Here is a 14,447-nt window from a genome sequence, read left to right on the forward strand (position 1 = left end):
TTCGTTATCTTTAAAATGATGATATCGAAGAAAAATATCATAAATTTTAGTGTAAAAGGCGCAAACAATGTAACGCGTAAAAGAGTCATCATATATTTGCGATTCTATCAAGAATAATGTCCTGAAATGAAATTCATCTATAGGTATCGATAAAGTATTTAAATATGAAAAAAATAATGGGTTGTAATTAAAACAAAATATGAATAAATGAAAAAAAAATACTTGAATATAAATATTAGTACTCCGCGCCAACGAATATGCAGTTAACCAATCAGGATTCATCATAAATGCCAACAAGCAGTCTTGCCAGTTATTGGCACATGTCCCCCATTGGAAACGCAGGTATAAAAGAAAGGAAGGACATGCGAGAGTTTCTGAACTTGTTTCACGTGGTTTCACGTTCTTTTAGGTTAATCAATTTGACAGTATAAAACCACTTTGAAAGAAGATGAAGTAATTGACGTTAGGCGTATTTCTTACTCTTATGAACACCTAAACAAATTTGGCAATTTGCAAACCTGTAACTGTAATGGATACTAAAGCACGTAAGTATATATAATGCTGTCAGAAATCTTTGAAACTTAATTGTGAGTTAATTCTCTTATGATATTTTTTATAGATAATGTGTGCACACCTCTTCCTTTTAAGATTACTAATAAAGCTTGCACTTCTGAGAATCGTGAGAAGTATTTGTTAAAATTCTTGGAGCAAACTTTACCGCAGTCTGACATTAAGGCTATAAGCGATGAATTAAAGAGGGTATGGTTTTTTAGTAATAGAGTAAGATTGCTATACTGTTCTGTGAAATGAGATTAAATAATACTTTGTGTTGTTTCTTTAGACATTCTTATTTGATAAACATCGAACAAAAAGGATACGCCACAAACCCAAGAAAAGAAAGTTTTTAACTACAAGAAAACGTATACTCCTGGGTATAAATAAAATTACTAGAAATAGTGCCCTGAAATATGTAGACATGGTACCGCTAAACAAAATGTGGCTGGATTACATGAAGCACATGCTTGATGTAAAAAATTTTGCTGCTTTGCCAGATAATCCAATAGACGTGCATTGGGATAATGTGAGTCAAAAATTGTTAAAGGCTGACTTTCATGGAGCAATAATCACTATATCAAGATCAAAATGCCCGAGTCTCGTCGGAATTACTGGGATTATAATACAAGACACAAAGGGTACCTTCAGAGTATTGGGAAAGGATAACATCATTCGAAGTAAGATTTTGCTCTTATTATATTTCTGATCACATGAATATGATTAAATAGGAATGTACATTCAATTCTATGTTCCAGCAATACCCAAGGAAGTTGTTGTGTTTGACATTTACATGGAATCAACAACATTACAATTGTTTGGTCGGGAGCTGTGTACTCGACCAGCAGAACGCTCAGTGAAAAAGTTCAAGACTACTCGTATAGCTGACTTGTAATAAGATACTGCCTCGTATAAATTTTATTAAATTCATAATAAATAAAACTGTTAATATTTGTATCGAATCTCATGTGGAATCCCAAAAAAATTAAAGGTGCGCAAAAAATTAAAAGAAAGTTGCTTTCGTCAAACAGGCTCTCGTTTATTTCAAACTATATATAGCATCGCGGCATATTCGTTTACATTTTACAGCAAAAACATAATATGACTCTGTTCCACATCAGCCAACCAATTCAATTAATTATTTTTTGTATCACTTATTTATTTCCTTCATTTGTTAATACGAGACGTTCGTATTTTTATGGTATATGCTACTACTTACATGTTACATTAATTACCAATATAACATATAGTAATATAATTATATATTTACAATACACAATTATATTATTATACTACTGCTTTTTATGTATAAGTTTATTATATGTTTGTTTTTCCAATATTTAATAATATTAATAATAATTACTTTAATTCATAATATTCAAATAATCATGATATCAATACAATAACAACATGCGGTAAGATCCGGTCTCAATTCGGTTTAAGATGAAAATTACGAATGAAATTTAATTTAGTTTCAAGATTTGATTTTGTGTGTGGGGGGGATGCAACTGCAACTCTTTTTTTTCTTTCATGGGGAATGTCGTATGTATCCTGACGCACGCACACCGCCTAATTTAACACTCTTTTTTTAACTAACGGTTATAGCTAAGCTACCGATGATTCGGAAGCACCGAACGAAGGCGGCCACATCACTCGACCATCGATCACTTTGATTTCAATAAATTGGTATGAAAGAAAGCTCTCATAACAAAAGTACTTAATAATATTGTTCCGTCCTCTCGCGCATGAAAAAATTACAAATAATAGAATTACGCGGAGCAACTATGCTTCTTGGTTAAACAATATCCGCATCGATAAACAAACGCAAATTCCTATAGTTCCACCCCGGTCACTTTCGTTCTGCACTCTCGATAGTGATTGAGGGGGGATCAATAATAGGTTAGTTATGTAGGTACGCAAATATGTATACACTAACTAATGCACTATCGAGTTTACTGCATAGGTAAATAATTAAAACAGAAAAAACACTTCTCTGACGCAAATTCTTACGCGTGACAGATTACACTCCTAATGCGTAATTCATGTGTGGGGGGAGGGGGCATGTTCGTGAGAAATGAAATTGGCCTCTTTTTTTCATCTGCACGTCCGACCACTTAATTTAGATTAGATTCTGAGACGACGACGTTAAAAACGTCTTAAATGAAGATTGACGAAATCAATATCGATTGAGTGAAAGACAAAAAGAAACAGAAAAGTCTATTCTCACGCATTAATACGTTGGCTAGACAAATTAGAGTAAGGACAATTTGTTACAAGAACAACAATGCGTAAAGACGATCGAGTCTCGAATAATTATAGGATATAATTCGCGTCAGAGCGATGCAGTTACAGAAAAGGAAACCAAAGAAAAGAAAACGTTTGATTCGTTGACAAACGTTATTAGAGGCCCATTTTTTTTTTGTCTATAGTGCCGATACAATGATGCGCGCGCAATGTGGACTTCTTCTCCGGTTTATTCTCAGTACACGCTCGTCTTCAAAGCTTGTCGCAACTGCTTTACGTGTATTTCCGTGACACAGTCAAATGTCGAAAATGTATTGCATCCAAACGCAAAATATCGAATGAGCCCTTACATCCAATATCGTGCAAGATTATATATCTGTCATTTGTTAATTTATCAGAACCTCCTGGATTAGAATGCGAATTTGTTTCCCAATAACTACGATACACACTTTCCAGCCACGCAACACCGTTTGCATGATCGAGCCCATGCGTCGTAGCTGATCTTTCCAAAATTAAATTCGAAAGAACGTGTTTCCCTTTTGCTACATTTTCTTGCCGTCGTTTCTTCGTCGACGGATTATTTTTATTAACAAGCCAACGATACTCGCAACATGCGATAACTTTGTTCTATTTCGTATTCGGTTTCTTGCAGAACGGTCAAGGCATATCGATGTCTGCTCATTGACGAAATTCTTTTCGACAGTTGATTATGACTATGAACTAACGGCATAATCTCGTTCTAGTTACATCTTATAGAAAAGTAAATATCGTTGATCATTATAGTCGAATGTGTCATAGAGCGTGCCTCACATGCTATAACCCTGATAGGCTGCCGCAGCAGGTGCGTAAACGCCTTGAGTAGGTGCAGCATATACTTGTGGCGCGTATCCTGGTGCCATCATTCCTGGACCGGCAGTCAACATTAACTGTGGCTCAGCTGCAGCATCAGAGAAGAGCACAAAATCATAGAAGGTTCAGAAAAATGTGTATTGCATGGAGAAAAAAAAGAATTATGATGTAATTCCTTACGCATTATCATAGGCTTATGTTCCTCGTGATCGGTTTCCTCAACTCTTCGACTTTCCGCTTCTTCGAGTTTATCCACCTGTGTCAAAAATAAACATGAAAGTCATTCTCGTAATATTCTTGATGAACGATAAAGCTTAAATGAGTAGGAAATGTTTTGTTACCTTGGTGATATATTCGCGAGCCACTTGAATGAGATAGGGCATTGCGAAATGAAGGATACGATGTCTCCAGGCGAGCTCGAGAATGACGTCAGGATGAAGTAGATCATAACAGTGGAAGAGACATGCAGCAAAGCAATCCTTTGATCCTCTTTCAAGGAACCATTCCAGCAATTCTTCAGCAACTTCAGCGTTTCGAGATTCTGCTGCATATTCCATAGCATCCCTGTTTAGAGACAGAAACCATGAGATAGATAAGCATACGTGTAGCACTCGCAACAAGGAAGAACCTAGTACCGATGCGTTATCTTACCGGAAGAGCCGATCCTTTTTACAGAGTTCCACAGACTGCTTCCATCTGTTATTTCCTTTATAGAGATAAGCGGCAATTCGTCTGAACTCGATAAGCTCGTGCTTTTCTAATTGCTGAGCTAGGGCGATGTTGTCAAAGTTGTCAAAGGCGTCTATCGACGTTCGCAGACCTTGGTAGTCTTCCTCATCAATAAGGAGACCGTTGAGGGCTTCATTGATAGCCTTGTTGTTCAATGCCTGAACCGATCTCAGATAAGGTTTCACTAGTTGAAGATGACCAGTTCGCGTGAAGTATGCTACTGATCTTGTGTGATCCATCCTGGGTGCGAGTACCAGTAGTATGTCGTTCAGCAGCAGTGGCTTATATTCGACGTAGAATTGTATTGCCTTGTAGTAGAGTTCGACGTTTGCTACTTTAGTGATGACGTCCTTGAAGTGGCCTTCGCGCCAAGCTTCTGTGGGATGTTGCATCATTGCAAGTACCGCGTTGTCATATTCTTCATATTTGTCATAGAGGAATACCAGCTCGGCCCAGAGATGTGCCTGCTCGGCTGCGCGTAGCACCTATAAACAAGGAGAAGGATTGTAACATAGACGACGAAATGTCATAGAAAGACAAGGATGTCAAGTGACAATCGTGAACAGCGCTATATACCTTGGGAATGTTGACGCGAGACCAAAACAGTTCAAGATGTTCACGCATTCGCTGTGGCTTATACTTGCTATAAAGAATAGCCAACTCCGTGAACATGCCCATGTGGGCTCTTTCAAGACCCAAAGCCGCCTCTAAGAGATTGATCAACTCCTCGAAGTGTCCTCTATCTTGATAATAATTTATCAAATCCTCGAGCTCATCCGCATGCACAACTATATGCAAGCCACACATTTGCGCCAATCGAAATTCGCCGCTGTCGACGCAAGCAAAGCAGACCTCCTTCCAGGTACGCGTTGAATTTGCTTTACGGGCGCTGTCTACGGCACCTTGGAACTCCTTCAGATGAACCAATGTTATTGCCAATCGGGCAAAGTTTGACACGTTGTTGTACAACAGCTTCGCTGCATCGTACATTTTGTCATCGAAACATCGATCGCCGATCTGCGTATAAAATTCATGTATATTGAATTACGTCATTGATTTATTGGCTAAAAACATTTCTTGTTACAGTATTTACCTTCTGTATATCGGCATGGTTCGGGCCCGAGATGAATTCTTCCAGGTCGGCGAGTCTGCTAGTGCGCGCGTAAGCATAAATAAGCTCGCTTTCAACAAAGGATTCGCGTGCCTTTTTGCGGGCCATCTGCAAGTAGCGCACCAGATCTTCCCAGTGGGAGGTGCGATGGGCTGTTTCCACGACATCGACGTATGCGGATGGATCGTCCGCCTTAATGAAGCTGTCAATTGCCTCCTTGACTAATCCTTGCTGCAGCTGTGCTCGTGCTAGTTGCGACCAAACAGCTGGCTCATTACATCTGAAAGTGCCAACACAAAATTGTTTTGGATACAACTGAATATAAATACTCAATCAAACAACTTAGACAAACAGTATAATCACATGTTCGGTGTGTTACAATTTATCAAAAGAAAACAAGGTTCGAATTACCCTCGACCTATAGTAAACATATATTAGATATTGAATAATGAAAATAGTATGTACCTTTCAGCAAACTCATACGCTCTATCTAGGTTATTAACCTGCTCGATGAGAACCTGAATGGCGGACGTATTCACATCAAATTTCTTGAATATCGCGAAGGCTTCCTCGTAAAGTTCATTATTGATTGCAATGTTGGCAATGTCAGGAGCATCGTAATTGTCCAAGCGATTAATGTACTCCATGACACGCGTACGGTCAGCCTTAATCGCCGTAAGGATAAGAAGATTTTGCAAATTGCGATGATCGCTAAAGACGCTGCTGTCCAACACGATCTTCTCGAGAAGTTCAATCAACTCGTTAGGTAAATCTGCCGTCATGAAAGCTTTTACGGTCACGGATATATCTTCAGGATCTTGAGTTTCCGATAACGCCGTTTGGACCACCTGCGATGATTTGTCAACGTGATATCAGCAACATCAGGTACTTTTCCATTTTAATATAGTATTTAATCATTGTAACACCTACCTGATCAATTAGTGGTCTCTTGTAAGGATTGCTTTCAAGGAGGACTTCAGCCCACAGATCAGGATCTCGACGTCTGACCAAATATCTTGCCTCACTCTTGAAAAGGCTGTTTTCATTGCAAACACTAATCAACTCCCTGTCGCATTGGCCGCGCTCATAAGCGATACAAGCTAAATGTGGATCCCGCTTTTCGCAATACTTTCCAACCACTCTACTGTCGTAGAACTGATTCTCCCTATACCGCAAAGTAATGTTACGTTAATACTTCAAGTATTGACACAAGGAAATATAATTGAAATATGAAAAAAAAGGAGTCACAATCGCAATGAAACTTTACTTACTTGAGGAATCTCTCAGGATTATTATTGCTATCGATATAGATCTTGGCGAGAGCATTGTGAGTTGCCGGTTCCACACAACCTTCATGTACGCGCGACTCCAACCAAGGAAGAAGAAGTTTAAGGCGATTGCGCTTCTCGACTTCTTCTACCAGTTCATCGGTAGAGAATTGTCCTCGTACAACGAGAATCAGATTTTTTATTATATCTTCAGAACAATCGACGTCCAATAAACCTCCGATTACAACAGGTAGACGTGACGGATTCACCTATAGAAATTTGATAAAATATGAAATCATTTTACTTTTATACGAGTTCCTAGCTTATTCCACTTAAGCCTTTTTCGGGAGCACTGCGAACACTCACCTTTTGAACGTAAATCTCAATGTACTTCTGTAAGTTATTCCGATAAAGATACAGAACAAGATCATGAACAAAGTCGAATCGGTCGCAAACAATAATCAGTGGCAATTGATCAGATAATTTGGCCTCCTTCAGGAAATTCTTAACGCGTTCAGGGTTGTAGCAATTGCTTTCACGACAGATTCTTTCGACCTCCTTGATCTGACCGGTTTTACACGCAGCTTGGATATATTTAAAGTGAACTTCTTGATCCTGGCTGAAGTTCACAATAGATCCCAGGAAATAGAAGAGACCCTCGTACGATTTGAAGCTTTCAAATAGATCTAAGAAAAATATATATATCATATGAATAATTAATCGAAGGATACTCCATTTAAAAGCGAAGTATGTTTTCACGCTAGAGGCCACTAGCTGATTCTTAATACCAAAGATATTTTTACCATTTTAATTTGACACATTAAGCTCGCACGCAACGCAATGTCACAAAATTCAAGCTGACGTGACTCAGGTATATACTCCATATAATATATCAGTCAGCCACACCTTGCCAAGAGTATTCCGAAATTAAATCGCAATTCACGCCTATCACAATTCTCTCCCACGATAACAAAAAAAAAATTATAAGCAGAGAATCCACAACTCAATTTGCAACTATGAATATTCTCATGATGCATTGCTATGCGAAAATATTAGCCGACACGTCCGAATAACTAAAAGCTTATGAAACGAATAAAGATGAATACACAATGAACAACGCACATACCTATGAGAGCTTTAGTAGTCAATTGCTCGTGATATTTCGTTGCTATCTGGACGCAAATTTGGAGATTCTGTCGGATGTTCGCAGTAAGCATTGCTTTGAGACATTCAAGAGAATCTTCAACGGACAGTGTGCCGAAAAATCCGACGAGCCAGTCGGGTGAAAGCAAGTGTGTGTGAACAACCGCCCTCTTGATGTCGTACAAGTCCGTGTAATGTTCCAGGGCTCGTTGTAACAGGCCAGCTTTCTCACAAAGTTGGGCAACGTGGGCCCTGTCGTAATGAGTGAACATTTGATTGCCTAAGATAGCATCGGCTACCTGAGGAGCGGACATTAGATTCATTTCCAAGAGACGTGTCTGCAAGGCACCTTCGCTCGCACGATTATTTTTAAGAGCATCGAGCAAGAACGCCGTACATTGTTGCACCATATTCTGTTCCATGAAGATGTCTACGATCTGTAACAATTGGAAGGATGGTATTACATGATGACATTACTTATTGTTATATAATTTATACGCTATGAGTATAATTGCGCTTGGTGAATTTTAGACGCCCAATAATGTTCATGTCTTCACCAAATATTTAACATATATATATATAGTAAGTTTATCAGAAGATTAATTGAAAATTCTAGATTGCAGACGTACATTAAACGAAAACATGATTGCTAGTAAAATATATTAAATGTTTGCGTTCGTATTGCGCGTCGCACAAAATAAGGAAATAAAATGTAAACACTTTATCCTAACCTTGAATTATCTATATTTTGTGGTAAACATAAATTTCTGTTTTAATCTGATTACGAGTTGCGATGACTCACTTAAAAGTATATCAAATGGCGACAATATTTTAAGCATATCTGCTATCAATTTATTAAATGTGCATCATCTGTGAGTTTATTATAGGACTGGATATTCACATTGGAATAAAAATAAACCATATTATGAAAGTGGAATCTTATCTCTTCTAAACTATTTTTTATTCTAATCTATTGATAGCACAAGTAAATGGTTTCTCATTATACCAGTAACTTAAACTGTTGCAACGTATGATTTCTGTAGGAACTTTATGTAGATGTTGTAAAGACTGAGGGTTGAGGGTACGCGAGGAAAATAAAATAGTGCACTCACTTGATTAATGTCAGCCAGGGGTTCATCGTCCTGTACAAGCATCTGAGCAAAAGCCACGCCTTGATCAGGATTGATTCTCATGACATTTCTCAAGAGGAAGATATAGTCAGGCGTATAGGAGACTTTTTTGGCATAAAGAACGATCTTTTGGAACTGGCCAGTCTCCGCGAAGCACTGAATGACCTTATTGGGTACATTAGCTCGCAAATAGACACTGAGAGCCAAAGTGGGGTCGGCTTGCTTCACCAAATCACCTAGTTCTTCGCTGCACTCAAGTTTGTCTTCCTTCAGCCACTTTTCAAGAAGCTGCTTACGGCCTTGAACCAAGACAGGACGACACAATTCCAACGATTCATATTTATTCAATTGACCCTGGTCTAAGAGGATACCGAAATATTGAAGTAACGGAGATGACTGTCCTTGCGTTGTAGGGACCTAGGAAAGAACAAATGAGTATATGCATGTTAGAAAATGTAAAAAAGAATAAAGTAGGGCTTCAGGTCCAACTGATAAGTGTGAACGTACTTGCTGGAAACGTTGGATAGTTGCCGGAGTTCTCAATATTCCTTTTGGAGCATTCGCGGCGACTTTAGCTGCTTCTGCATATTGGCCATTTTGGAAAAGCATATTGAATTTCCTCATGAACAGATCTTCAGCACCGGAAAGATTATTCCTCACGGCCATACGCAGAGCCAGCTCAGGATTTTGTAAGACCCCATTGATGTAAGGAATTATATTCTCTTCCTCGACCGATACAGATAGAACTTGGCCCTTGCGATTAACGCCAATAATACCACCGGAAGCCTCGTGAGGTGCAGTGACAAAGATCGTCTCTCCAGAGATCCGGTTCATGAATATGCAGGTCGCTGACTCAATGTCGTACATGTGTATGTAACCGTATTTCGTAATTAAATATATGACATCGTATTTCGAGCTGACTTGCATGGCAACTGGAAAATCATTTCCTGCTTCCTGGGGAAAGAATACATCGACTGCTTTTTTGGGGAATGGTTGATTTCCGGCAGGGGGCTGTCCAACTTCAATGATGTGAAGCTTAGCGCCTTGGACTGTTCTCACGGCGAAACAGAATAGATTACTTGGTTCTGCGTTTCCTTCCATTTTGAATTGCGCAAACGATGCAGCGTGCCCTTCAATTGGCTGGGAACATTTTCGTTCTACGGAATATAGTTGCATTGCTCCGACTACTCTATTGTGTTGCGCCGAAATACCAATCAGCAGAAGCCACGTTTGCTTAGGATCCGTTCGATAGTTTATAATTTGACAGCCATTCAGTGATGAGTGACGATCAAACATTTTATGTGGTGTAGAATCACCCTCCATGGACCAATGATAAACTGCAGTCTCGGTTACCAAAGCCAAAGTATTCAATGAAATCCATTTCCAAAATACGACATCCTCTGTCATTGTGTGAGCTTTCATTTTGGACTTCATTTCGATGTTAAATATTTGAAGAGTCTTTTGAGCTGTTTTATGTAAAAGACAAATACCATCTTTAAGATAGAATTGAGGTTAACTGTTTGTTGAATTATCATTTGATGATAAAATCAATAATATTATTATTAATTGGAATATGAAGAAACAGATAATGAAAGGATAAAGCATATATTTTATATGAAAGTACAGTGAATTACTAAACTGATTAAAAATACTTTTGCAGATCATTACTTTCCTGGGAAATAAAATATCATTCTTACCTTTGAGAGCAATGACTTTACTAGCTGGATTCATAATTGCTGAATCGGCGGAAATAGGTCTTCTAATGGGGTTGGCGGAGTCATTCATGTCAATGATAACAACTTGAGATGTATCCCCAACTTTTTCTCGAACACAGATAAATTTATCAGACTCCATCGTAAGGGAGTTGAAGCCAACATTGCTCGCATTGATTCCCACAGCTGTAAGCTGAAATTTCAATATTGTCCAATAACACAATTCAAATAATAACAGGCACAATTAACTTTATCAATTATTTAGCCTTGTTTACTTATTTAAGCTTTTACAGTTATTATCAAGGTTTACAAATAAATCAAATAATCTTTATCTCATCTAATGTCAAACTGATATGGGACATTGAAATTGATAATTATTTTTTATGGTAAGAAACATGAGTGCATTCTCTAAACTGATAATATACGTATACTTTTTCCATCTAAAAATAAAACCTTATTTGTAGAATAAATTGTTCATGAATTTAATTGCATAAATAAATTGAATACTATCAAGGTCAAAGTCATCATCCCTTTTTGAAACTGAATCCAAGGACATTAATACTGATTAAATTTTTACTAATCAATAACTTTAAACAGAAGATATCTTTCAATCGATTCCTTACAATTGAACAATTTTTCAAGTTCTGCAAAGTGATGTAAATTACGACATTCAGTACAGATAGATATTTATAATATAAGCACCAATGTATTCCCTCAAAAGTGCTAAAATTTGATTTTCATTATCAAGTAATTCCCAGCAAACTATACTAGCCATCATTGATAGTTAAACGTTTTCAACTAAGAAAAACGTCTGAATGTGAAATATTGCTGGATCAAAGGACATTTAGATGTTGAAAATTCCAAAGAATTTAAACACTAAGAATAATAACGAAGACTGAAAAAAGTGTTTGGAAAATGTAGGTGTAGGAAACGGGGGGGGCGTAGTAGAAGAGAAGACGTGGCTCCCCACTCTGTTCCGGGTTTAGAGCCCATGCCTGCCATCCATACTAGCGACAAGATCGCGGTTATCGGTTAAAAATCGAGCGACTATTTTCATTGATTTTGTCGAGATGTTCGCTACGAGAGAGCATCGGTCGGAGATATTGAACTACCCCTATAAGAGTCGAATTCGGAGCCACGAAAAAAAAGTCAGAATGAATAATACTCCAATACACAGATACCAAAGTATAGCTGTCATGTCAACGTCAACGGATAGATATTCTCAGTAGATCGGGATTCATCAATATATACCTAAATCTTAAGGTCCTATTTAACCTCGGTATAAAAGACCAGCACCCATCCCGCATTAGTTGGAACTTCCGGTACAAATGGATAATAATGAGACGCTCAAATATTTGACGGTTCGAGCGTAAAGCAGGTCACCTACCTGGAGATGTTCCTGAAACCTTATGGGCAGTAGCTGCGTCATTTTCGTAGTCACTCTTCGCGCTTTCCGAATATCTTTGAGCCGTGATTCTCTCTGGGGATATTCGCGCGACCGTATACAATGATCTGTTCACAGCGGCTTGGTTATTTCCTGCGTTTTTCACCCCGAAAATCTCAATTCAGTCATCCGCACACACAACCGACTGACGCAAAGCGAATGCCGTCACTGTTCGCCGCTGACACCCAACATGGCTGCCTCATCCGCCCCCTCCGAAGAAAATAGTCCCACCGATCTAAATTTTATCGACTCTCAACTGAACTCCTTTCTGTATCAACTGCTACCTTCGAATAGAAAAAGAATTTCACGACAAACGATAGATACTGTAACTCTTTCTAAATTCGGAAGAGATCTGCCAACTAGTTTAAGCGCAAGAATACAGGAAGATGGCCGCGAGTGCTACCCCACTCCAACGCTTCAAGGTAGTCCCCACTGTTCCCCACCGTAAATCTTGTGAATGAAGCCGCGACGGCGCGCACACCGTCTATTATATCTATCCACCCCTTTTTTTATCATAGAACGAACATTCTTCGCGTACTTGCGGAATTCCTTCGATTATTTCTTAAACTGTACATATGGCAGAACCAGAAATACGCACTCTTGTACACGCATTGTTCCATTTTGAACTTGGACACTCAAGCTTCATGGCAAAACATAATGTTCGTGATTGAAACTGTTTGGTTTTTCAATACGTATTAGATCAATTTCAAGATCAAAGCAGGGAAATTTTAATTGATTGAGAACAAATAAGAAAACAAACACGTCATAAAAATTCAAAACGATTTATTCTTCAGCAGAAGTTACAATAATAGATAAAATACGATGACGTGTATAGGTGAATTGCTTTGCTGCTGGAGAATAAAATCCTTTTTACTGTTCTGGATGGCAAGTAGATGTTTAGTCGAACAAACCAAATCCCATGTCATCATCTTCTGACTCAGATTCTTCTTTTGCAGGCTTCTTTTCTTCTGCTGAGAAAATTACTTTTTGTTAGTTGTTGTATAAACTTATCGTTTCATTTTACTTAATAAATATTTTGATATCAGTAACAAAATTTTCAGCACATTGCTTCAGTCGAAAGATGGTATTTATATATAACATCATACTTAAAAAATTTTTATTATTTAAAAATAAATTGTTTGCAAGTCTCACCTTTCTTTTCTTCAACTGGAGCAGCAGCAGCTGCAGCTGCAGCAGGAGCAGCTGCACCACCACCAACTGGCATAGAGGACAGCTTTTCACGTCCTATAAGAAAATTTCTTTTTAGCGCAACACAAGTGTAGGATTTAAATCGGAAAATACAATATATATTTATAAAGAAGATTATAAATGTAATACATTGAATGTAAGATCAAAAATCCAACAGCATTTACCTTTAGTAATCAATTCATCAATATTCTTTCCATTGAGTTCAGAAATCACCTTCTTTAGTTTCTCAGCATCAGCTTCGATACCAACAGAGGATAAGATCTTCTCAATATCAGTTTGGTTGGGTGCATTCTTGCCACCCAGGACAGCCAAAAGATAAGCGGCCACGTAACGCATTCTAAAAAGTATAAATAAATATTTAGGCAATGGAAATATTTTCCAAAATAAATAAATTATAACAAGTGGTATGCTCAGATGTAGTTGCTCATCACTGGCACTCAGGCGAAAGATGGTAATGTTGATAAGTCATCATTTAGACTTTGTTACTCAAAAAGGATAAATTCCAAAAATAATAGTTGGCAGGTATTGAAATAATGAACAATATATTAGAGCGCTACAATTGCAAGATTAATTTTACTCGCAGACATGGTAATAATAACATCTGGGAATAAGACTAAATAGAAATAAATATCTGTAATTCAAAACCTAATAGAATTATAGCAAAACTAGGGATTATTATAAATTTATTCTACTCGACGCGAGCAAATCCCGCACCGCGTGTAAACAGACTAAGTACTCTAAGCCTGACGCATCCGAAAATATTGCAAAGTATTTTATTTAATCTAATAAATTTTTCTCATTTTGATAACATTATAATACTGAATTATAAAACTTCGTTAATATTTTTTTAATTGAACAATGCCAATACACGATTACTCACTTTTAAGTCCTTGATGACACGAAACGTGGAACACGCTAAATGCAGTATGTATGTTTCACGGCTTGAAACAAAATGGACGGTCTACATCACGGCTCTTTGGCAAGTCGACTAAAGAAGGTTGCGTAGTTCACGATCGCCAGTGGCGCCTCGTTTAAGAAGTGGCAGAATTTTTATTT

The 14,447-nt window shown here is 37.9% G+C and overlaps 3 protein-coding genes across 5 annotated transcripts; 1 reads left to right on the forward strand and 2 right to left on the reverse strand.

Annotated features, from left to right (window-relative positions):
* Positions 1-174: 174 nt before the first annotated feature.
* On the forward strand, positions 175-1,555 carry LOC107274270 (ribonuclease P protein subunit p29). Of its 2 annotated transcripts, none has more exons than XM_025091543.1 (5): positions 175-342; positions 410-545; positions 620-759; positions 842-1,232; positions 1,311-1,555. In XM_025091543.1, the coding sequence occupies exons 2-5, from the start codon at positions 530-532 to the stop codon at positions 1,445-1,447; spliced, it is 684 nt and encodes a 227-aa protein (XP_024947311.1). In that variant the 5' UTR covers positions 175-342; positions 410-529; the 3' UTR covers positions 1,448-1,555. The 2 variants fall into 2 exon arrangements, with proteins under 2 accessions (XP_024947311.1, XP_024947312.1); XM_025091544.1 differs by lacking the exon at positions 175-342 and having other exon boundaries at positions 349-545; positions 842-1,027; positions 1,103-1,232.
* Positions 1,556-1,570: 15 nt separating this feature from the next.
* On the reverse strand, positions 1,571-12,596 carry LOC107274268 (clathrin heavy chain). The gene is made up of 15 exons (XM_015753250.2): positions 12,126-12,596; positions 10,724-10,931; positions 9,534-10,492; positions 9,009-9,443; positions 7,880-8,333; positions 7,120-7,439; positions 6,757-7,022; positions 6,416-6,650; positions 5,951-6,333; positions 5,468-5,765; positions 4,951-5,391; positions 4,297-4,859; positions 3,987-4,209; positions 3,826-3,901; positions 1,571-3,733 (listed from the first exon to the last, which is right to left on the reverse strand). The coding sequence occupies exons 1-15, from the start codon at positions 12,165-12,167 to the stop codon at positions 3,603-3,605; spliced, it is 5,034 nt and encodes a 1,677-aa protein (XP_015608736.1). The 5' UTR covers positions 12,168-12,596; the 3' UTR covers positions 1,571-3,602.
* Positions 12,597-12,945: 349 nt separating this feature from the next.
* On the reverse strand, positions 12,946-14,427 carry LOC107274271 (60S acidic ribosomal protein P2). 2 transcript variants are annotated; one of them, XM_015753257.2, is made up of 4 exons: positions 14,272-14,427; positions 13,556-13,728; positions 13,335-13,427; positions 12,946-13,150 (listed from the first exon to the last, which is right to left on the reverse strand). In XM_015753257.2, the coding sequence occupies exons 2-4, from the start codon at positions 13,725-13,727 to the stop codon at positions 13,080-13,082; spliced, it is 336 nt and encodes a 111-aa protein (XP_015608743.1). In that variant the 5' UTR covers position 13,728; positions 14,272-14,427; the 3' UTR covers positions 12,946-13,079. The 2 variants fall into 2 exon arrangements, with proteins under 2 accessions (XP_015608743.1, XP_015608742.1); XM_015753256.2 differs by having other exon boundaries at positions 12,946-13,153.
* Between the last annotated feature and the right edge of the window lie 20 nt (positions 14,428-14,447).

Source organism: Cephus cinctus, unplaced genomic scaffold (assembly GCF_000341935.2).
Source record: "Cephus cinctus unplaced genomic scaffold, Ccin1 Ccin1_scaffold2608, whole genome shotgun sequence".
NCBI lineage: Eukaryota > Metazoa > Arthropoda > Insecta > Hymenoptera > Cephidae > Cephus > Cephus cinctus.